This window comes from Triturus cristatus, chromosome 3_1, assembly GCF_964204655.1.
Source record: "Triturus cristatus chromosome 3_1, aTriCri1.1, whole genome shotgun sequence".
In the NCBI taxonomy this organism is placed as follows: domain Eukaryota; kingdom Metazoa; phylum Chordata; class Amphibia; order Caudata; family Salamandridae; genus Triturus; species Triturus cristatus.
The window spans coordinates 63439599-63463351 of NC_140583.1; the positions used below are offsets into that span (position 1 = coordinate 63439599).

Below are 23753 nucleotides of genomic sequence, written 5' to 3' on the forward strand. Positions count from 1 at the left end.
CTTCAGTACAGTGGCCTCGCGATGCTGGAATGACCTCCCTCTGAATATCAGACAGGCTAACTCTCTGATGGATTTCAGGCGGAGTCTGAAAACCTGGCTCTTTCCTAGGGAGGGGCACATGATCTCTTAATCCTGCATTCCTTGGTCGGCCTTTGCTTTTCTATCTCTCCTCTTTCTCTTGTTTCTGCTGGTGGACACTTTGTTGGTTTAAAAGTCTTTTTCCATCTCAGTCCTAGCGCCAAGATACCCGTAGGGTGATAGTTGCGCTATATAAAAACAAAATACAAAATACATACAAAATACAAATACTGCTGAACATATATTTTGTTTATTGAAAATAGCTTCACTCTTTATAAGAAATTTGTATTTAAATATATTGAATCACGTTTTTCAGCATGTGTTTTCAATTTCATTAAGCTAGAGGAAATATATATTTTTTAACTTGCTTGAAAGCGGCTATACATTATTGTTACAATCTCTTTATTCATATTTACATTTGTACCTATTTAGTTACCACATTTTAATGAATGTTTTACATTTTTTCTTTAAAACACATTTCATTGCAAATCTAAAAGAAGCTCTTTTAAAATATGTCCATCATAAATGCAAAACTATTTAGCAATGACAAAAAATGTAAAAATCTATATTCTTTGTTCTATGTTGCAGTACAGCGTGTACATCACAATTTAGTCAGGGTGTTTTGCAAGGTCCATGTGTATGTAAATCTTAAAAATATACACCTTTTCGATAGCTTTGTCAGTCTGTGTCCTTTATGACTTCACCTGGCCATTGCTGTTGTACCTCGAAACATTTTCGTAACAGTATATTCTGCTGCTAATTAGATCATGTGTTCCAGGCTTACTAAAGGCTTTAGCTGAATGCGTCAGGTAATGCAAAACTCTGCAGCCAAGTTTATGAATGGGCCCCTTGAGTTGAAGCTTTGCCACTTGTGAAGCAATTGCACTGGCATCTGACTATGGAGGAGCTACAATCAAAGCCCTGTGTATTGTTTCACATACACTTTGTTTCTAAGGGCTGATTTAGATTACGGTGGCCTGGTTACTCTGTAACAGTGACGAATATCCTTGTCCTCCAAAATATAAATCCCGTAAGGTTATCATGGGATTTATGTTTCTGCAAATGAGATATGCATCACCGTTGTTACAGAGTAATCCATAAGCCGAAATCTAAATCAAGCCGAAAGTGTCTTACAAATAAAGCTATCAAGGTATTTTCCTTTTTGAGCATGCCACACGCAGAACATGGAGAAGCTGCCAAAATGCTTCTCTGTGTTCTGCATATTTAAACAGTGGAAGGTGCCTTTGTCTCCAGTGACTACGAATGTAGTTATGTCTCATGTCTGGCCTGAATATGGCTATTTGCTCAACCAAACTTGTGAGTTCTGATATTTTTCTGACACTTGATTAGTCAAGTAGATACTGAGTGACTTCCACTCAGAAATACTACAGGATTTATGTGCTGTCCAAAAACGACAAATAATATTATTCCCGCAAAGACACTTTTTAACTTGTTTCTGGTCATTTGGCAGGGGGATGCCATTTTCATTAAGCTGGCCTGCACATACTAAAGTGGTTTAATATAGAGAGAAACATTCAATGTATTATAAACAACACACCCTCTGAATATAAACAGAGAAATGATATATAATTTATCAACAGAGATGAGGATTTCAAATCAGCTTCATACAAAATAAAAAGTCTGTAGAACAATGCATTTTTCAATGTTTTTTGTAAAGATTTGTATTTGGTATCCCTCCAGCTTCTGCATAGGGTTACTTGTATTATAGCTGATAATTGCAATCTTTCATAGTGACTAACTTGAACCACATCTCTTTCTCATAGTTCCTCAACTTACCAAGTGCTATCTATGCACCACTATGTATACACACTATAATTGATTGAACATTTCCTGCAGATCACTTTATATAGAGGTATACATTGAGTGATGTTTATCTTAGGAATGGCATATTACTTCACATATCTAAATTACATTAATGGCAGACAATTTCAAGATATCTACATTTAATTTAATGGTGTCAAAATCCATAGTATGCCCAGAGGTTTGAAAAAAAAGGAAAGTCATTAACTGTATTTAGAACTGATGATCTGGACTGATCACCTTATGAATTCAACAAACTCATGCTGAATTATCCTTCCACGTGTATAATAAAAAGAAGCAGGAAAAAATACTATGGCAGTTAGAGGTTGATCAGCAAAGGATTAAGGACAGTGTGACCTGACAAGCAAATGTGTGGCTGGACCACAGGCACAACCTGGCAAGTGAGGTTTAAGTAGCAGTGTTACTTCTTATGCATTGTTTATAAACACTGTGAACCTCTTAGTTGTACCTAATTTTTATGTCTCTTGCTCTCGACATTGTAGGAATATTTTGACTGAATTCTATTTAGAATTGATTTCATTACATATTATTTTGATTCAACCTAAAATTATATTGTGCTCATTTACAGCAATTAATTAAAACATCACAAAAGGGGCTTAGCTTAAATAATAAATGTCATTTATTTTTAACAATTCACAAGGCAGAAATCCCTTCACCTGAATATTAACATTGAAAACCTTCCATTGCTTAATCAAATGTATCAATGGGAGCCCCCTTATGTATTTTGTAATTTAAATATTCCAAAATATATTTCATCAAAAAATTAAAGCTACTTACACTCTCTAGATTGCATTCTTGTAGAATAGCTGATTCACTTCTACTGCCTTACAATCAAATTCTAAGGAAACAAAGGTGTAAACGTTACAAATGAATTTTTTTCAGTGAAACCATTTTCACCTAGGAAGGCAAGTGATACATCACTATTAATGTGCCCATTTAGGATGTATTGATCTGCCCCTTTCCTTTAAATAAGATCTACTTGGTTTTTAATTGTGTTCACATGTGGCCACTGAACTTGATTTTCCAGTGAAGTACATGCAGCTCTTGACGTTCTGTGCCTCCTGGATGCTTAATGGAATGACAGAGCAAACTGTAATAATGTAGGGCTTGTATTGAAGGTTTTTTGGGAAACTACTTCAATTAATCAGATATAGGAACAGACTAACAGAGACTGCTCAATTGTGTTTCATTGCCCTAGTTCATTAGTTTTGCTGTGGTTGATTTTCTCTGAGCCTGCTTAATATGATTCTTGCTTGTGTCATTTTAGAACATCGAGCACCACCTGCTACTCTACAATATATTTGAGACTGCCATAAACAATATATAAAGTGATCACAAATTAACATTAGTCTAAAACTACAGAGGAAACGCACTAAGTACAAAATGCTAACAACCTTACAAAAGTTTGAAACAAATAGTCAAAAGATATGAGTACAATGCAGAAACATCTAATGTATTAAAACCATGGAAGCCAGCTGTTGGTAATGTGGTGCAGGCTCACATTTATATCCTTTCATTATCTCTGAATCCCACACACATATTGGCAGGAGTCACACCCCTCTGATTGAAAACAAATGTAAAACTCGGCAGTCCACTGCCATTTGGATGACAGCTAGAGAGTTCAGTAGGAGAGACCTGAAGCACTTGAACACAACAAGTTTGTGACTTTTGTCTTTGTCAGCAGCCATTATTTTCTGAGCGGCACAGTAGATCAAGGTCGGAGCTCAGTGGAAGTTGCGTAAATACCATTGGTATCTAAGAAGAAAAAACCCTTTGTTCTTTTCTCCAAATGATTATCTTCCTATGAGTTTGAGGATTGTGGAGAGGAGACATTCTTTATGTTCTTTAATGTGCATGAGAACTACTTGATCATTTGTGAGAAGTATCTGCTTGGTGTCTTGGAAGAACAAACATGAAGGAGGTTCCGCAGGAGAGAGGAGGCACGCGCATTGAGGTAAGATGGTCCACTCTGCAGGTGACTCCTTTACACTCTATACAGGTTTGGAATACCTATGACTGGAAAATAACATATGAATACCAAGTATGGTCAGTTACAACTAATGCAAAAAGGTGAAAAAACAAATACTAAAACCTAAACTATGAATTATCTCCAGTAACAAAACGGTCCATTGTCTATTTGTATAGTGTACACCATGTTACGAAGTCACATAGAATAGCAAATACATCTTATACCCACAGTACTTCCAATTTACATTGTTCTAAACCTATACCATTTCAATAAAGATTATACTCAATTTTAAAGAACTTCATTAACAATACTGCATAATGTTTTGTACAGAATCGCAGAATTCCAAGATAATTTCTGTGCACTGATATTTTGTTAATCTAATCTAGATCACTTTAATAGAAGTATTGCACCATAGTGTTGCCACTTATATGCCCTAATGTAGTGCTGCACCGTGCAAAATAAACAATGTTCCTTAATAAACACTGCAATAAATACAATGACAAATACAGTTCTCGATAAAAATGTCCAACAGAATAACAGTAAAATAGGGAACTATAGCATGTATTTGGAATATCCTATTGTAGCAAAAAACTGGACACCATTTCTGTACAAACCCATAACACAGCATTCCACCTGCATGCGTGAATCATTTTATCATTGCCAAATATGAATTCTATTTAGCAACAATGTAGTACAGATGGTACAATCCTGACCATAATAGCATTCAAATAAAGAAATTTACTACAGAAATACAACTTTCCAATTATGGAAAATGTGGGATAATCCAGATAGAGAATTGTAGTCAAAGCAAGGTTGACTAAGAATGAAGCTTTTTGTAATTTACAGGAACATTTTCAATATTAATATGTAGTAAACATGACAGATCAGTGGCAGGAAGGAGACATGTTACTGTAAAACTACATGAACTGGAGAAAACAATAGGAAAGTCAGGACATCACTGGTGTAAACAAAAGCATGAAAATAGAGGGGAAATTCTGTTTCAGAACGAAGGCAACTCAAGCTTCCAATAAATGAAAACTTGGGGAAGTAATCTAGCCCATCACAGAGTAAAATGAAGAATGTAGAAAAGAACCTGTAGATTATGGTACTAGAGTGCCTGCTGTGATTATATGTATCAATATCAATAATATTCATTGCATATAAATTGACTCTCCATATCACCTACAAACATTATGTTAAAGTAAGTATATAAGCATTGATTTGTTATTCTTAACTCCAAGTCTGTTTGCCTTGCTGATATGTTGTAAGTCAATGTTGTGGATTCAAGATAAGTATAGGTAGAATTTAAGACTTCAATATAGTGGTAAAACATTACATTAATAGAATATGTATTAGTTATCCCTTCAAGAGTATGTTTAAATGTTGTTAACGGGAAGCGGCGTTTACTTCGCATGCGTTTCTTCGCATGCCGTTACTATGCGGTCGTTAGTAAGACCGCGTTGTTAGTTAGCATACCTTTACTACGCAATTCGGAACTACGAATTGCAGTAAGGGGGAGAAGGTGTTGGATTTAAAATCCAACACCTTCCCTAGTGTCCGCATAGACTGGAGTTGGAATAGTAAATTATACTATTCCAACAACCAGCACCCCCTTACTGCAATTCGTAGTTCCGAATTGCGAAGTAAAGGTATGCTAACTAACAACGCGGTCGTACTAACGACCGCGTAGTAACAGCATGCGAAGTAAACGCATGCGAAGAAAAGTTATATATTCGTTGTTAACTGATGATCACACTTTAAACACTGAATTCGGATACACTCATGAGGAAGGTATGGGCACTTAAATGTGATTCTTTGAGAATCATGTTTTAGACACAACCATATTTAATCCATTGAGGACTGTGCTATGTACAATCATTGTAGTTCCTCTTTTGTGCATGTTTGGCCAGTTGGTGATTCTACTTTAAACTAACACAAATCTGATTAATTGGGTATTAAGCTTTAGAGAAACACAAATCTGGTCAATAGAAGATCATGCTATATATAGGCGAAAATCTAGTCCATTGGGGGTTGTCCTTTAGTATAGACCGTCTCAAGACTGAGACATTTGAATTTTGTTACATACACTTAGATATAATACTGGGGTTTGAGCTTACACCTGGACCAGAGCAGCCTTTGCTGTGGACAAACCTAAATGTGTTTCTTTGGAATCTTGCTTTTTTAGACTTTGACATAAATGTTGAACTGTAGCATACATGTTGGAGGCATTCTGACATAGCATCCATGGGGATATCGAAATAAGAGACATTAGATAGGAACTCTTAATACCTTTGTATCTGTGGATGAGGATCTCTGTTCCCAAAGACTGCGTTTAGAGGCAATGTCTACTTTCTTCACATCCTGGTAAAAGAGCAACAGTTGTCGCATTAACATTTCATTGCATGAAAATTAATACCTATGTAGTGGATGCACATATTCTGGCTGATGATTAAACAAACAGCAACAGGGCATGGCAGAGCATCAGAGAGTTAAACATATTTTACATTTTCACATGTTGCTTTTAGGAAACATAAGACACATAGCTGTAACTGTGTTTCTCCTAATAAAACATATCCCCAAGACATATGGATAACTCATAGCAGATGCATCACGGACTCCTTAGATAAGCACTTTGCAAAAGATGGAATTCTATTTCATTAGGATGTTTTCCATGCTTTATTATTGTTCAAACTGACTTCTTTGAAAGAAATATTGGTGGCTTTGATAGTACATCCTATTATGCACTTAATTCTTGTGATGGATGCACTTTTCTAAAGTTCATTTCATCACCGCCTACTGCATACCACATGTCATGGACATAGACAACCAAATAATTTACAAATATAGAGACAAAGCTTAAATCCTGTTAAGGAATACCTCCTCTTATTGGGATTCAATGCTTATCTCAATGTGTGCAGGGCCAGTGCTTACAGAGTGCCCATGCTTGCATGTACTTTAGTATTTGTTTTAATTATTATTTCATAGCATCAAAAGTATATTAATAGATTTTCAATTATTTCATAATTCTTACACAACCTTCAAACAGTAATCACCAATTACAAATTATTGTTGTAAAAATTAGGGCAGACAGTCAGCTCATTTAAAGACAATTGCTCATACCAAATACAGTACTATTGTATTGCTCAAGAAAAAACACATTACTCATATGTCATAGAGACCTAAACTGCACCACATTCTAATATTTCTGCCTTTTTGAATAATTATTTCCGCATAGATTATTTCAGAAACATTTTACACTATGCATTTTTAGCAGCCAGTGAAAAAAGAGGGATATCTTATTGTTTTCCAGGACTGTAATAAAAGCAAATGGGCTACTGACATAGCAATGAACACAAACGTCTGTTCTGCAAAAAAAATATATATCCCCGAGACAATAATTGTATGCATCTCTTAATCATTTAAGAACTTAGAAAATAAAACAATTGATCCTGAAATTGATAAAGAGCTGGACAAGTGGCAATAACAAACATGTTGCCAATCCTCCTCTCTCTCAAGATGGCACCTAAAAGAACGATTTGTAGCAGACTAATAAAACCTGTTAATAAAGAGTATAGTAGAGAAGCTAGCACAAAAAGAATTCCATTCTCCTAAAGCGGCAGTGAATAACCTATTACTATATTAACCTAATTCCTCTCACTCCTGAGGTGTAACCCGAAACATTGTGTCCTTCTCTACTCTGTCAAAATGTTGATAGAAGATGGCATGTTGGCTAACCTACAAATCTCTGTACCAGGTGCTGACACCTCTAAGTTTAAATGTAAACAGAATTTTTAGAAGACCTCTCCTCCCAACAGCTGCTGGACATAATTGTTGTAAGCTTTCAATTTTCAATTTAAAGACGCTGAACCAGAGCTCTTTACCCATGCTGATATCTGAGATGCCAAGCTGCAACCAGGTTTCCCTAGCAATATTTTATCTTAAATCCACCTCAGGATAAAAACCCAAACTATGCGAAGATAGAGTTCTTCGTTGGAAAGCTATAAACCAAAGCCTTTACAATCCTTCAATGCGAAGAATTCATAACAGTCTGGTATGTTATATTCCTTACAAGGTTCGCTCTTATGATAAATTACCTTCTGACATGATTTGTATTGAGCTTTTTGGGTAAACCATGTATTTTAATAAAAGCTGGTAGATTCCTGTCTCTTCTATATGCCGTGAAATAAACAACTGTCAAATAAAGTGGCAGAGAGTGCATTGCTCAACCAGGACTTCACATGAAAACAGGCTTCACATGCCACTCCACTCTACAGCACTGTACTCCATTCTATGTCGCTCAATGCCACTCTATGACACTGTAAGACATGTCACTCCACTCTTTGACATTCCACTGCACACCACTCCACTCTACCACACATCACTCCACTCTGTGATATGCCACTCCACTGTATGCTACTTCACTCTACACCCTCCACTCTAAAACACTCTGACACGCCACTTCACTCTAAGCCACTCCACTCTCCATCACACATCTACACTCTATGACACTCAACGCCACTCTATAACACTCCACTATACAGCATGCCAGTCCATTGTACGACATACCACCACACTCTAGGAGACACCACTTCACTCTGCCACGTGCCACTGTCCTCTACTCCACTCCACTTTATGCTCCTGCAGCATGAGACACTCAATAACATGCCACTGAATACCATGCCACTCCACTCTACTCTACATGTCACTACACTCTACGCCACTCTTATCTACAAAATTCTACTCCACTCTATGCCCCGCCAATCTATACCACTCTGTTCCATCGTATGACACTCTATGACACACCACTCCATTCCACTCTATGACACTTTTGTAGGAAGCTGGCTCTGTGTATATACTATACCAAAGTGAGGTATAATGTGCACAGAGTACAGTGGAACCCCAAAGGTAGGCAGAGGTAAAGTTAGATAGAACCTTACTCTCTATTTGTGGTAGTGTGGTTGAGCAGTAAGGCAGTATCAGAGGACAGTGTTGAGCATGTGTTGTACACACTCAGTCAGCAAATGAATTCACATACTCAAAGACTGAACTTCAGACCAATAGTTTTGTATAAAAATATTCTTTTAGTTATTTTATTTTCTAGAACCAAGCAAGCCTGGCACAGGTAAGCAATAGGTACTTTACAGTAGCAATGCAATTGAAATACAGTTTGGATGATAATTGTATATGCACTTTGATTTGATTTACAGTATGGATGAAAAGAAATGCAATAATTAGTAAATGAAGTACATAGACTTGAATAGGCTTTTCAGTAAAATAGCAGGTAAGTAACCTTTGAGATTACTAGGCTTACACAGAGTAGTATACCTAGATACTACTCTGGGACATCTCCTGAAAACAGGTAAGTAAAATCGTTTTTTGTTAGATTATGCAATTTTAAAGAATTTCTTTAGTTTCTCAAACTCTACACTTAGAAACTTTTCACAGAAAAACAGTCAATGTTATCCTATGGAGGAAAATGGTGTTATCGGATTTGAGGTAAGTACTTGGTAGTGGAAGTGGAGGTTCTGGGGGTAGACTCAGGGGTCCCCCAGGGTAGAGGATGCACTCTCGTTACACCCTCAGCGGCACTAGGGCGGCCGGGTGCAGAGTGCTGAGGCCCAATGTTATCCAATGGGGGATAGAGGGCCTCTGGTTTGTGGCTGCTGGCTAGCAGGCCACTCGGCTGTGGGAGCGAAGCTCAGGGCAAATGGAGAAACAGATTAGCACCCTCAGCGGCACTAGGGCGGCTGGGTGCAGGGTGCTGTTTCGACGTCGGACGCCCTGTTGGTTTCAATGGAGAACATCCAGTTTGCAAAAGCGCATCAGGCAGGGAGATAAACGTCTTCTGGATGCGACCACCACTTCGACAGGTAAGTTGGGAAGATAGGGGTTGGTTAGGTACCATTGGTTTGGGCACAAAAGGCCGTGGGGCGTCGGGTGCAGGGGTGCCTTTTGGGGTCGGATATTCTTACCAGCTCCAGGTAGCAGTTAGGGGGGGCCTTCTGGACTTAGACTGCAGGCGTCGGCTGGAGATTTAGGGGCGTTACAGGTAGGTAAAAGTCAGGGACCAATGTGTCCCTTTCCTGGGGTGGGTACACCCCCTATTATGCCACCCTCCAGTGGGAGGAGGCATGAGCCTGTCCCTGGTTGGCTGAGTCCCCCTTCTTCAAGATGGCGTGGACTGAGAGTTGTGCTTCACCTCGCCTCCCCCACCTGAGGGGTGGAGTTGGCAGAGGTGGGCACACCTCTCTTCCTCACATGCTTTCCCGCCGGTTCTTCTGCCCAAAGTGGGGTTCAGAATCAGGGGGGACCAGTTGCTGAAAGCAGCAAGTGGCCTGGGGAAGCTCACAAAGACGGCAAGCCTTTGAAGCTTCCCCTTTGTGAACCCTACCCATCCTGGGGAGGAGGCTTGGCACCTCGTCCCAGGATGTGCATTGTTTCAGGCCCCAGAGGGTAGCAGGCTCTTGACCCAGGGGTCCAGAAACATGTCTAGTTTTACTATCCAAATGAACATCTACAGTGATCACAACCCCCTTTCCATTAATTTGAACGGGGGTGTATTTGAACAGCGAAAACACTGTGAAGATGGGGGAATTTTAAAATGTACAAACGGTAAACGTCGTCTGAAATGGCACCTGGTAAACCAAGAAAATCTCTATAATGAAATTAACAAGTTATGTGGTGAGGAATTAGTGGCCTGTGCTTCAACTTTTATGTCCCCAGAGCAAACCTTAGCCATTTTTGAAGGTGTAGTGTTAACAGTAGGCTCTATGTTATTAGTCCCAGTGAAGGGGCAAGTTAGTAATAACCCTAAATGGTTTGATCATGCATGCTCCATGGCAAGCAGAGACTTAAGAAAGGCGTTAAAAATCGAACCTAGAGATCCAGGTCAAATTAAGAATCTCCGTTCGATTTATAAAAAAACACTTGACAAACGGAAAAAGGAAATTAAGGCCAGTACCTGGGAGTCCCTGCTTGATCCATCAGTCCTGGGAAATAGCAGTAAATTTTGGGAGATCGTCAACAAACCTTTGTTTTACAACCCAAGTGATACTGCAATAGGTACAAACATCCCAGAGGCAGAGTGGGTCATCCATTTTAGCGCAGATTATGACCTCTTAACCCCAATGGAGAATTCTCCATGTTTTTTAGTCAATGAAGTAGAAAAGGCTATCCAAGGGTTAACTGGCAATAAGGCACCAGGTCCGGATGGCTTGCCTCCGGATCTTTTTAAATCTTGTATCCCATTATGGGCCCCTGTTCTCACGAAAGTAATAAATGCAGCTGCAACCTTTGGGTGCCCAAAGTCTTGGGGGCAATCGACTATTGTCCCCGTGTTCAAAAAGGGCGACCGTGGTAGCCCGTTATGCTACAGGCCAATATCTTTAATTAACTCTGTAGCAAAAGTGGTAGGGGGTGTAATTTTGAACAGGCTAACAACATGGGCAAATGAGAATAATGTTTTATCCTCAATACAATACGGCTTTAGACCTGGCCACTCAACAGTAACCCAGTGCCTGAACCTATATTTGATTGTAGGTAAATACACCCTGGCCCGGCATGGAACCATACATATGGCTTTTATGGACCTATCGTCCGCTTTTGATTGTGTGGATAGAGGTAAATTATGGGACATTATGCTAAAGATGGGTGTCGAGCAGAACTTAATTCATGTATTGGCCGATTTGCACTCAGATACAAGAGCCAACGTCCGTTACTCCCAAGATCTGAAAGTGACAGGGGACATCAGAATAAATCGGGGTGTCCGTCAAGGATGTATCCTAGCGCCATTTCTCTTCAATCTGTATATTAATGAGCTGGAGGATTGTTTGTTGAAAACAGGCACAGATTACCCCTATGTAGGCCGAAAAGGTGTCCCAGTCCTACTCTATGCGGATGACGCTGTCCTTATCTCAAGGACAGCAATTGGTCTCCAAATACTTTTAAACTTTTTTAATGATTTTATGGAGTCTAGAGGCTTAAGCATCAATAATTCAAAGTCCTACACTATGAAAATAGGCCAGGGGTCACGCAAACCTAATTCTTTTTTCATAAACGGGGAAAAAATTCCAAATTCCAAAACCTTCTCATACCTCGGGGTCCTTCTTGATGACCAACTAGTTTGGGGCCCAGCCGTTGTCAAAAAGAAGGGTGAAGTAACACGCGTCAATGCAGCCATACTTGGCTTTGCAAGAAAAATGGGCAATAGCCCGGTGGCTGCTCTGCTTAAATTATATCAAGCCAAGAGTGTTGCCACTGCTTGCTATGGTAGCGAGCTATGGGGCTATAGTCAGACGCGAGACCTGGAGGTTGCAGAAAATAATTTTTTAAAGAAGGTATTGAGGCTGCCAAGGGGAACCGGAAACTTCTCGGTACACGAGGAGTTAGGTGTACCATTTCTAAGTGACAGAATAGCAGCAAACCCCCTATTATGTTGGTTGAACTCTTGGCTAAATGACGATATACCTCTCACTCATGCCATACTAAAAGAAGCTCTAACTTGGGATGGTAGGTTCAAGGTTCCGTGGCTGAGGTACATTAACGACTGTCTCACTGAAATGGGACGGCCGGATCTGTTCTCAACCCCAAACTCCATAACCAAAGCAGATGTTACTTTTGTGAAAAAAACATTTATGTCAACTAGGTATTTTGCCCGGGAGGAGGGTGAGCTATTGAAAGATAGTGTTAGGAAACATGCCCTACTTAAAACATGTCCCCAAATGGAACCGTATCTATCATGGTCCATGTCTGGATATGAACGTTATCTATTGACAAGGTTCCGTTTTGACTTATTTCATCTCCTGTTGGCAATACCAAGAGGGGCCCACCGAGGCCAAGTGCTACCTGCTTGCGGCTGCGACGGGAAGTCTCCGCAAGATTTGGCGCACTTTTTATTTGTTTGTCCTTATTATACAGTACCTCGGAAGTTGTATTTAAAGCCTTGCCTAAAAGATCTACAATTCACACAGATCAAACCAGCACTTTATTACCTCCAACTCCTGAATTGTGACTGCACTCTATTCGTATGCAGTTTCTTGAAACTAGCCATTATTTTCAGGAAAAGTATGGAGGGTTAATTATGCTGCTACTATCATTGTACTTTTTAACATTTTTTTTTATTTTTTTTTAACTTTGTATAACTATTTATATTCTTAACCTGTTTTATTCTGCCTGTTGTTCTGGTTCTACAATATCTCTGTAAATCATTTTTTGTCTCATAAATGAAATGGATGGTTTCTTTTTACTATATATCCATGTAATGTGTTTATGTTTGTATGTCTATGAAATGTACTTTTATGATTGTAAAGATTACATTCGAATAAAGTTATTTGAACTTGATGTCTGGTGGTGGCAGCGGAAAGCAGCCACTCAGCCTGGACACTAGTGGTAGGTTAGTTTTCAGGGGGCATCTCTAAGATGCCCTCTGTGTGCATTTTTTTATTAAATCCCACACTGGCATCAGTGTGGGTTTAATGTGCTGAGAAGTTTGATACCAAACTTCAGTGTAGCCATTATGGTGCTGTGGAGTTCGTAATGACAAACTCTCAGCACCATATACTCCTAATGACAGCACTGCACTTACAATGTCTAAGAATGGACTTAGACACTGTAGAGGTACAGGGCTCATGCACCTGTACACTCACCACTGGTATAGTGCACCCAGCTAGAGGGGTGACTGATCTAGGCCAGGGCAGTGGGTTGTAGGCATAGCATACAGTGTTCCATGTCGACTCTTCACTTTGTTCTGCACCAAAACACACAGCCTGCAAAGGCAGTGTGTGAATGTAGTGGTACAGGACCTTTAAGGGTGGCACAATAAGTGCTGCAGCCCTAGAGGCCTTCTCTGGTCACAGTGCCCTTGGTACCTGTGGTATCATTTACCAGGGCTGACCTGTGGCCAGAGATGCCAATTGGGTTTAGGCTTCAATGCAGTTTTAGGGAAAGAACATAGGCCCTGGGTACCTGATTAGCAGGAGCTCAGGGCACACTCAGTCAAAGTACATCAGCAAAAAAGTGGGGGCAACCATGCAGAAAGAGGGAAATTTCTCACAACTTTACACTACTGCTCTCTACTTCACTCCACGCTACTCTACTCTGTGACATGCTACTCCACTCAGACGCACCACTTTACTCCACTCTATGCTCCATCTCTCTACTCTATGACACTCTACTCCACTCTACACAATTTATCTATGTCACCCCATACCACTTTATTCCACTCTACTCTATGACACACTACTCCACTCTACACCACTTAACTCTGAAATAATATATGACATGCCACTCCACTCTTCTCCTTGACATGCCAGTCCACTCTGCACCACTCCTCTCTACCCTCACACTGTAAGGCATTCTTAGATATGCCCCTCAATGACACACCACTCCACTCCATGTCATGCCACTCCACTCCACTATACAACACCTTATGTTACACCAATCCACTCCACTCTATGCTATAACTAGGCTTTCCTGTTTTCAGTTTCTATTTTTGGTAAATTCTGGTGGAGTTTTTTCAGTTTCTTTCAATACCTTAAAAAAACAGTGGTTATCAGTGGCTACAAATTTTCAAGCTATTAAAAACAACAGAAACAGTGTTTTTCCGGTGTTTATGGAATTTTAATTACATTTTAGTTATTGCTTGCTTTCTGCACAGATAGTGTGTGCACAGGGTATTTGAGGTCCAAATATATTTTTACTGCACCAGAATGGACTACAACGTCAATAGCATTCTTCATTAACTCTGAAGATTGTAAATATGCTTTCAGCATACCATCTAGAAAGTGACAAGGATCTCTTACCGGCAAGCACTTCAGCTCAGGTATCGATTTTGACAGACCATCATACAACTTTTTCACATACGTAGCTGAATTACTGCAAATACAAACACTATCACTCCAGTCTTTATTGAACTTGGTAGGAACTTTTTCCAGCAGCATTCCAGTGACACTGCGTTCCATGTTTACAAAACGTCTGGTGTCATGTTTTCACCACTATCTCACATGCTTGGTGACAACATTCTTTTCACATATACTGGTCTCTACATCTTGCATTGAATGTTTAAAGCTTGGGGTGTTTGGTAATTCACTTACAATCAATACTGACTCACTAGAAAAGGGGGCTGATGCATCAAAGGAGTTCACCCATTCTCCGTCTGTGGGTAAATGTAATGGTACATATTAGGAAAGATTCCTATGAACCCAGCCATTTTACCTCTCAGTGAAATCAAAAGTAGCCAAAATATCAAATATGCTTTTGATATTTCCCAATTCTCAACAGTTTATAAAATAACTAAATAAGACCTAAAGCATGCTTCTAAACACTGCATCTTTAGACCAAAGACCACAAAACTGAAAAAAAGCAGAAGGAAGAAGAGACAATGTTTTAGTGACATCGCTAAACACCAAAACTCAAGCAGAATAATGTTAGCCAAGTCTTTCTTCATGCTACCATGTATAACAAAGTTACATTGTATTGGCCCCTTCAGGAAGAAATAAAAATATCTATTTCACTCATCTTTTCCTTTCTTTGAATGGCACTTGTGGTTGCAAAGGTGTTTTTTCAGTGTTTTTTATGTTTACACCAGTGATGGCTATTTTCCTTTCAGTGGGGTTTTATCAGTTATTATAGGTTTAAACCTAAAACCAGATAGCCTAGCTATAACCCACTACACTCTACTCTATGCCACTCCACTCTTCTCCACGCCACTATTCCCTGCGAAACACTACTCCACTATATGACACACCACTCCACTCTGACACTTTACTTCACTCTATGCTACATCACTCCCGTTTTCTCCTCTCCTCTACTTTACTGTATAACACTTTACTCCACTCTCTGCCACTCTACGCTGCTCCACTTTATGACACTCTACTTCACTCTGTGCCACTCCTATTTGCATCACTCTACTCCACTCTATGCCACTCTACTCTACTCCATGCTACTCTACTCTATGCCACTTCACTCTATGCCCTCCATTTTGAGACATGTCAATCAACTCTACTCCACTCTACAGCAAATTTGTAGTAATTCACTACGGATTTTAAATTAAAGATGGTTTATTGATTGGAGTAAATATGGATACAGCAACCTCTAGCATTACATTTCAGTACTGGTTTACATTGGAATCCTGACTTAGCTGTGACTCCATTACATCACAGCCTCATCATTCAGTTCTTATCATCACCACATTTCTTCCCCTTTATAGAAATATTTAAACTAAAAATATTTAGAATACATGACACCCCGTAAAATTGAAGAACAATGCAGAATTAAGAACACACTAAAATGCAAAAATAAAATACATGAGATTCATAAATGAGATACCTTACACAAATCTCCCACACTCCATTTCTTTCTATCATGCAAAAATAAAATACATGAGATTCATAAATGAGATACCTTACACAAATCTCCCACACTCCATTTCTTTCCATCATCTAGAAGAGCCACAGAACCTTGAACAGATATCACTTTATGGTGTTGAGAAAACTTACTCTCCCCTTTCTTTACAAATCCAAATCTTCTTATCACTACCCAATCACCTTCCTCAAAGACTAATTCCTTAACAGCTTTTCTATGATCAAACCCAACCTTGCTACGCCTCTGACTTTCCAGCACTCTTAATCTCATTCCTTCTCTATCAACCCAGATCTGCTTCTTCTCTTGCAACCACATTGGAGATTCCTTAGTTCCAGGTTCCCTTCCTCTGAAAGCAACAAAAGGAGAAGCACCCGTTACCGTGTGAGGTGTAATTCTATGACCCCACATCATCCTTCTTAGTTCATCCTTCCAGGACAAACCATTTGCCAATGAAAGCTGAACAGATTCCATAACAATACGATTTATTCTCTCCACTAGACCATTAGTCTGTGGATGGAATAAAGCAATTTTATTATGGGAAATTCCAAGACTACTTAAATAACTGCTCATTTCTGATGAAACTAATTGAACCCCATTGTCAGTTACCAGTGTCTTTGGCACCCCTTCTTAAAAATAAACTTCCTTAAGAAATTGTATTACATTTCCTGTAGTTACTTCACCCATGGATTTGCACATGAACCATTTGCTATGGTAGTCTACCAACACTACTAAATACCGGTTATTACTACCTAATTTCTCAATTGGGCCTAATATATCCAACGCCAGTTTTTCCCATGGTCTTTTTGGATGCTCTATGCACTTCAAAGGAGGATTCCTTGTGATTTTCACTTTGTCGCTATTACTGCATGCATAACATTCCTTCACTAAATCCTCCACATCTTTGTCCATTCCAGCCCACCAAAACGACTCTCTCAATCTCCGCTTGGTCAAACTCCTACCCAGTTGTCCCTCATGTACAATTCTTAATATCCTAGGTCTCAACACAACTGGAGGAACAATCCTACTCCTTCTCAAAAGGTTATCTCCCTGCAAACTCCATTCATCTTTCACTTGTAAATATTGTTTATATTTATGCATTACAGTAGGATCAATCCAGCAATTGATAATGAGTTCTTTCAACCCTTTGTACTCCTCATCTGTCTCCGTTGCTTTCCTCCATACATTTTGATTTATGGCGAATTCATTGTTCACCTCCACAATCAAATCATCCACATCCACATCCAAGATTTCCAAACAAGAGTCATCTTCTACTGGCAATCTGGAAAGACAATCAGCCATCACATTGTTGTTTCCACGCACATACTCGACAACAAAGTTATAATCAAGGACAAATATCAACCATCTAGATATGCGGGGAGTCACACTACCATCCAATCCACGACCACCCTTGAATATGTGAACTAAGGGTTTGTGGTCAGTTTTAACTACAAAAGGTATTCCCCACAAATAATACTTAAAATGTGCTATTCCCCAACAACACGCAAGCGCTTCCTTTTCAATTGTCGAATAACTTCTCTCTGCACCTCGCTACCTTCTAGAAGCAAATCCTATAATCTTTTCATCTCCTTCCGACATCTGCAACAATACAGCACCAATTCCCGCATTACTTGCATCACTAACTAAAATAGATTTCTTTTTTGGATCAAAATGCCCTAGCGATGGTGCACTAGAAAGAGAAGTCTTCAAATTGCTGAACGCCCTTTCACAGTCCGAATTCCATTCAAAGACAACTCCTTTTTTTAATAAGAGTCTCATTGGTTCCACCAACTCAGTAAACTTAGGAACAAATTTAGAGCAATATTCAGCAAGCCCCAGGAAAGATTTCAATTGCTCCTTATTGGTAGGACAAGGTGCTTCCTTAACTGCCTTCACAATACTATTCTTTGGTTTTATTCCCTCAGCTGATATTTGATGTCCAAGGTAATTAACTACTCCCAATCTTACCTGGCATTTTTCTTTCTTTATCGTTAATCCACATTTGTCAATTCTCTGTAAAACTTCTTCCATGAGCTCATCATGCTCTTCGAATGACCTCCCCACTATCATTATATCATCCTGGAAACACATTACCCTCTCCAAACCTTTGAATATGTTCTGCATAACCCGTTGAAATACAGCAGAAGCTGATGCCAACCCAAATGGCATCCTACGGTATCGAAATGCTCCTAGCGGTGTCACAAACGAAGTTAAATGTCGTGATTCTGGATGCAAATGTATCTGATGATAGGCTGAGGACATGTCTAAGACACTAAAGACACACCCTCCATCCATCACACTTAGCATTTCTCCAATGTTGGGCAAGGGTTGCCTATCTACCCAGATGTTTCTATTAAGATCTCTCAAGTCAATACACAAACACATTTTGTTGCCATCCTTAGGGGCAACGACAATCGTAGATAACCACTCAGACGATTCAATCGGTTCAATAACCTTGGCTTGTAAAAGTTTTTCTAATTCTTTCTGTAGAGGTTCTTTCATCATGTGAGGTATTGTCTTTACTTTATGTACAACAGGTTTTGCATTACTTTTTAAAACAATACGATGCGTGAATCCCTTCAACATACCCACATTTTCAGTAAATACTTGAGAGTATTTCTCCATTATCATTTCCCCCCATTCATTCTTTACATTAACTTTAGCAAACTTTTCTTCCACATTAGTTTCAATTGCCATTACAGGTTCTGTTGCATTAGGATTGAGAATAATGCTCAAGTCCTTCTGATGTCTCCATCCTAACAAATTGGACCCCTCGTCAGTGACATAGATCCTTCCATAAACCCCTATCTTCTTAAAGAAGATACTCATCCACTGCATCCCTAAGATATTGATCTTTGAGCCTCCATATCCAACTGCTTTCACATCAGGAGATTAAAATTCACTCATTTTTCCATTCAATTTCTCTTGGAAAGTTTCTTTTGAGATAAGGGTGAACAGACTACCAGAATCGACTAGTAGTTTTACTACTCCATCTCCAACGGTGATTTCACAATGTGGCTTTACCAGTCTCTCTGTACTCTCCATCTTTAAGTTCACACCATTTTTATCAACATTCGAGATCATTTCTACATTACTTTCCTTGACTGTTTCTGTCATTTGGCGTTCGTTTAATTCTATTCCATCTACAGTCAAGAATATTTCTTCACTTTCCTCTTCTTTCTTTTCTACTTCTTTCACACTAGTTAATTGCATGCCTCCTTTTGATCTACACGCCTTCGCTAAATGACCTCTTTTCCCACAAGACCTGCATGTAGCATTCCTTGCACCACATGCAAAACACGAACTTACATACCCTGGACACCCACACCTGTAGCAAATTACGGGCCTCCTTTCTCCTGTTTTGACTGGTACATTTCCATAGCTTTTATACGTCGCTTTCTTAAATTCCTTCTTTACATCCTTCACTTTCGCTGATACTTCTTTTTCTAGTACTGTTAATGAACTCTCTGGATTCTTTTTCTCTTTATCAATCTCTTTGATCCAATGATCGGTGTCCTCCATGCTCCTAGCAATTTGGATGGCTTGTTCTAAAGTAGGATCCTTTGACAATAACTTTTCCCTAACCCTGTTATTATTCGTACACCTGACAATTTGTTCTCTTTTTAACGAATCACACAGAGTTTGAAATTCACATGTGACAGCCAATCCACGTAGAGTCGCTACATCTGACACAATGCTCTCATCTGATTTCTGCACCCTACAAAACAATTTGTGCCTCCCAAAAATGATATTAATCTTTGGTGTGAAATGTTTCTCCAACATTTGCAACGACATCTCATAAATGTTTAACGGTTGGCCATCTCCCATCCCTAATGAAATTTCAGGCAAATCATCATAGATTCTCCTACCCTCTACACCTAAGTGATGTAGGAGTATGGCTTGTCTCCTAACAGGACCATATTTATCACCACCAATTGCTAACAAATATGTAAAGAAAATATTTTTCCATCGTTTCCATGGTATGGCAGGTTCACCAGGAACAGGTAAAAATTTTGGTGGTGCTGACATGGATTCTTCAGACATTCTATGCTTTAGAAATAATAATCAGATACAACAGATCAAAACACGATCTAAAATAATTAATTAACACAAATAACTAACACAAATAATTAAAATAATTAATTAAAACAACTAATTAAAATAATTAACATGTATTTCCTTTGTTAGTTGATTTAGATGATCAGTTGTTCTTTCTTAGTTGTTTAGTCCATTGTTTGTTTCTTTCATGAGAAATCAAAACAGTCCTTTTCTTTGTTCCTTTTTCACTAGAATAGTCCTTCTTCTCTTCTTACACACTCTTAGCAGCTACGAACTCCAATCTCTTCAGATATGATTTTCCAGGTAAAATGATCCTATTTCTTGATAACCATGAGGACCTAGATCATCAGATACACATTTTGCTCAGCTTTGACGTAAGTATTATTTAATTAATTAATACGCGTGTCGTTCTGTTTGCGTGTGTTTATTCAGATAAGAACAAACACACGCGTTGTTTCTGTTCCGCGCACTTAACCATTTACTTTGTGAAATGAGCATTGCCTTCTAGATATTGTTTCATGACAAGCGGTTTAGTGGCTGGTGATCAAAAGCGTAATTGTCTTTGTATGCTACACGCGGGTTATTGCTCAGGATTCAACTCGAATCAGCAGCTTAGCAACCATCGATTTTGTTTTCTTCCAAACGTATCCACGCGCAGCAGCGAAATCTTCGATGCCGGCAACTTGTTTACTTTTCAAAAATCACTAACTCAGTTTCTTTCGTGTTGCACGTATATAACAAATTAAATTATGCTTTCCATTAACTCATGTACATATTTAAAAGTCGCATGAGAAAACTTTCCAGCTTGAAGCACACGAAGGCTCAGTACTAACACGGGTTGATTAACTTCTCGAGGAACAGCAGTCTTGACATTAAAACTTTGGTGTCAGAGAAACTATACGACACTTTACTCCACTTTACGATACTCCACTCTAAGTTTCTCCATTCTAAGACACTCTACTACACACCACTCTAAGACACACCACTCCACTCTACGACATGCCACTGCACTTTATGCCATAGCACTCAATTCTAGGACACACTAATCCACTCTACGGCAGGCCACTCAGCTATATAATGCTTTGTTAAACTCTATGCTACCCCATTCCACTCTACTTCACTCACTCTACTCCACTGTACAACACTTTACTCCACTCTACACCACTCTATGTGACTCAGCTTTATGCCAATCCAGTGTACTTCCCTTTATGACACTCATTACACTCTGTGACACTCTGCACCTATTCACCATACGACATTCTACTCTACTCTATGCCACTCCACTCTATAACACTCAACTTCAATCTGTGCCACTCTATGCCACTATTTGACACTCTACGACACTCTATAAGAGTCTATGACATACTACGGAACTCTCAGAACCTGTACACAACACCCTCTATGCCACTCTATGCTACTTTACTTCTCTCTACTCTATAACACTACTTCACACTATTCTACTACTCCACTCTAAATATTACTTTAACAAGCATCTTCTGTATGTGTTTGCTCAGACGTTCATGCCAACAGCTTGATGTTAGGTATGTTTACAACTATGTTGACCAACATAGTGACCTACATTCTTATTGCGTAGAAATGGTTTATTGCAGGATTACATGGAATTGTACCTTGGTTCCACAGCTATTGCTTCCATTTACTTGAGTTTTGCTAATCCACTGGTTGATGCGAGAAGAAACAGCTCCTGTCAAGTTTGTATTACTCTAAAAAGAATACAAACAACATTAAATAATTTAAGGGCATATTCTTACAAGAAACCAAAGGCACCACCAATTGAAACTTCATAGACAAACCTGTTGAACTTCATATTGCCCTAGACTATACATGGGTAAGCAAGTCTCCCAAATGTTCAAATTATGTGAACTATTTTCACGAGCAGTTTAAGATAAAATTTAACAATGAGAATTCCATATTTCATGCTCAACAAGCATTAGGAACTAAGAGTGTCCTTTAGACACTGGTGGAATGCGAACCGGCAATCTTGGGTAGAAAGGTTACGTTTTGAGTGTGGGGTGTAGCTGATTTACTGTGGTGTGGGGGCTTTGTCAAACTCTTAAAAAGGGACACCATTCGCAGTTATAGAAAAGGCTTACAATTCTACTTTGCACTCTGAAAACGAACTTGATGTAGACATCAGTAGACTGGATACCATTTACCTGGGATAGCCGGCCTGCTCAGTCTAGAGATTACACTTGTTTGGATGGAAAACATTGCCAAAAGGGTAGAAGCCCTTTTGGCAAGAAAAAAAAACAAGCATTTGCAATGCAATAGGTCTCACATTTGCGCGATTTAGAGCTATTGGCGTTGTGCATTAAAATGTTTTTTAATTATGTGTTTTGGTTTGGAGTGCAGTGGATGTATGTGGTGTGTAGTGGAATTATGAGGGTTGGAATGAAATTGTTAGTCATGGCATTATACAGAGTCGAATTGTGTGGTGTGGAGTGGATTTGTGTAGTGGAATTATGTGGCATAGTGTGCATTGGCAACATGTGGATAATAATGATGTTGTATTGAGTGTACTGGAATTATGTAGAGTGGGATTGTGTTTCATGGAGTGCAATTATGTGAAATTGTATTTTGTGTTGTAGAGTGCTATGTAGTAGAGTTTAATTATGTGGTGTGCTGTTGAATTTTGTGGCATGATGTTCAGTTATGTTTGTGAATTGGTTATATGTGGTATGTAGTGGAATTGTGTTGTGGGGTGGAAGTATGTGGTTTGGCGTTGGATGTGGTGTGGAATTATGTGATGTGCAATGGATTTGCGTGGAATTGAATTGTGTGGCATGGAACTGTGTGGCATTGAGTGAAATTGTTAAGTGAAAATATGTGTCATGGTGTAGAGTATTTATGTGGATTGTTATGTGACACAGAGTGGTTTAATGAGGGGTGTATTAATGTGGTATTGAGCAGCATGTAATTAGGTGGAGTTGAATTATATGGTGTAGAGTGGTATTATGTGCAGTGTAAATATGCTGTGGAATTGTGTGGTGCTGAAATGTGTGGCATGGAATTGTGTGGTTTTGTGTTGAATTATGTAGAGTTGAGTGCTTGTTGTCTAAGTACAGCAGTGCTGAGCGAGCAGCCTTCATGGGAGGTGAAACAATGTTGTTGCTCTTTTCTGTCCTTTTACCACCCTGAAACTAGCTAAAACAGTGTGAAAAGTTGATTTAGGTGAGTCATGCAGCACAAATGAAAGGCCGGTAGCCGCCATGGTAAAGCTCCAGAGCGTTGTGGTGCATTGAAGAAAAAAAATCTTTAAAGTAAAAGCGCGATGTTGCAGCGCTTTCAATATGGCGAGAAATACATAAATAAAGACGCGCGGCCGCAAGGCGTGCTGCGCAGGTTAACGCAGTCGCAGGAGTCCTGCCTGCAATGGCATGCAGGAGAAAGTCATTTAAGAAAATAGTGCTCACAAACTGTAAATGAAACA

General features: G+C 39.2%; 1 protein-coding gene across 2 annotated transcripts in view; it reads right to left on the reverse strand.

Moving 5' to 3' along the window:
* Positions 1-309: 309 nt before the first annotated feature.
* LOC146859710 (uncharacterized) overlaps positions 310-23753 on the reverse strand; it is a 296642-nt gene continuing 273198 nt past the window's right edge. Inside the window, exons 10-12 of one of the 2 annotated variants that reach the window (XM_085643456.1) lie at positions 21934-22026; positions 6179-6250; positions 310-3936 (exon numbers count right to left, since the gene is read on the reverse strand). In XM_085643456.1, coding sequence (XP_085499582.1) covers positions 3931-3936; positions 6179-6250; positions 21934-22026 — 171 coding nt within the window. In that variant the 3' untranslated portion in view covers positions 310-3930. The remainder of the gene's footprint in view (positions 3937-6178; positions 6251-21933; positions 22027-23753) is intronic. The other variant, XM_085643457.1, reaches the window with a different exon arrangement.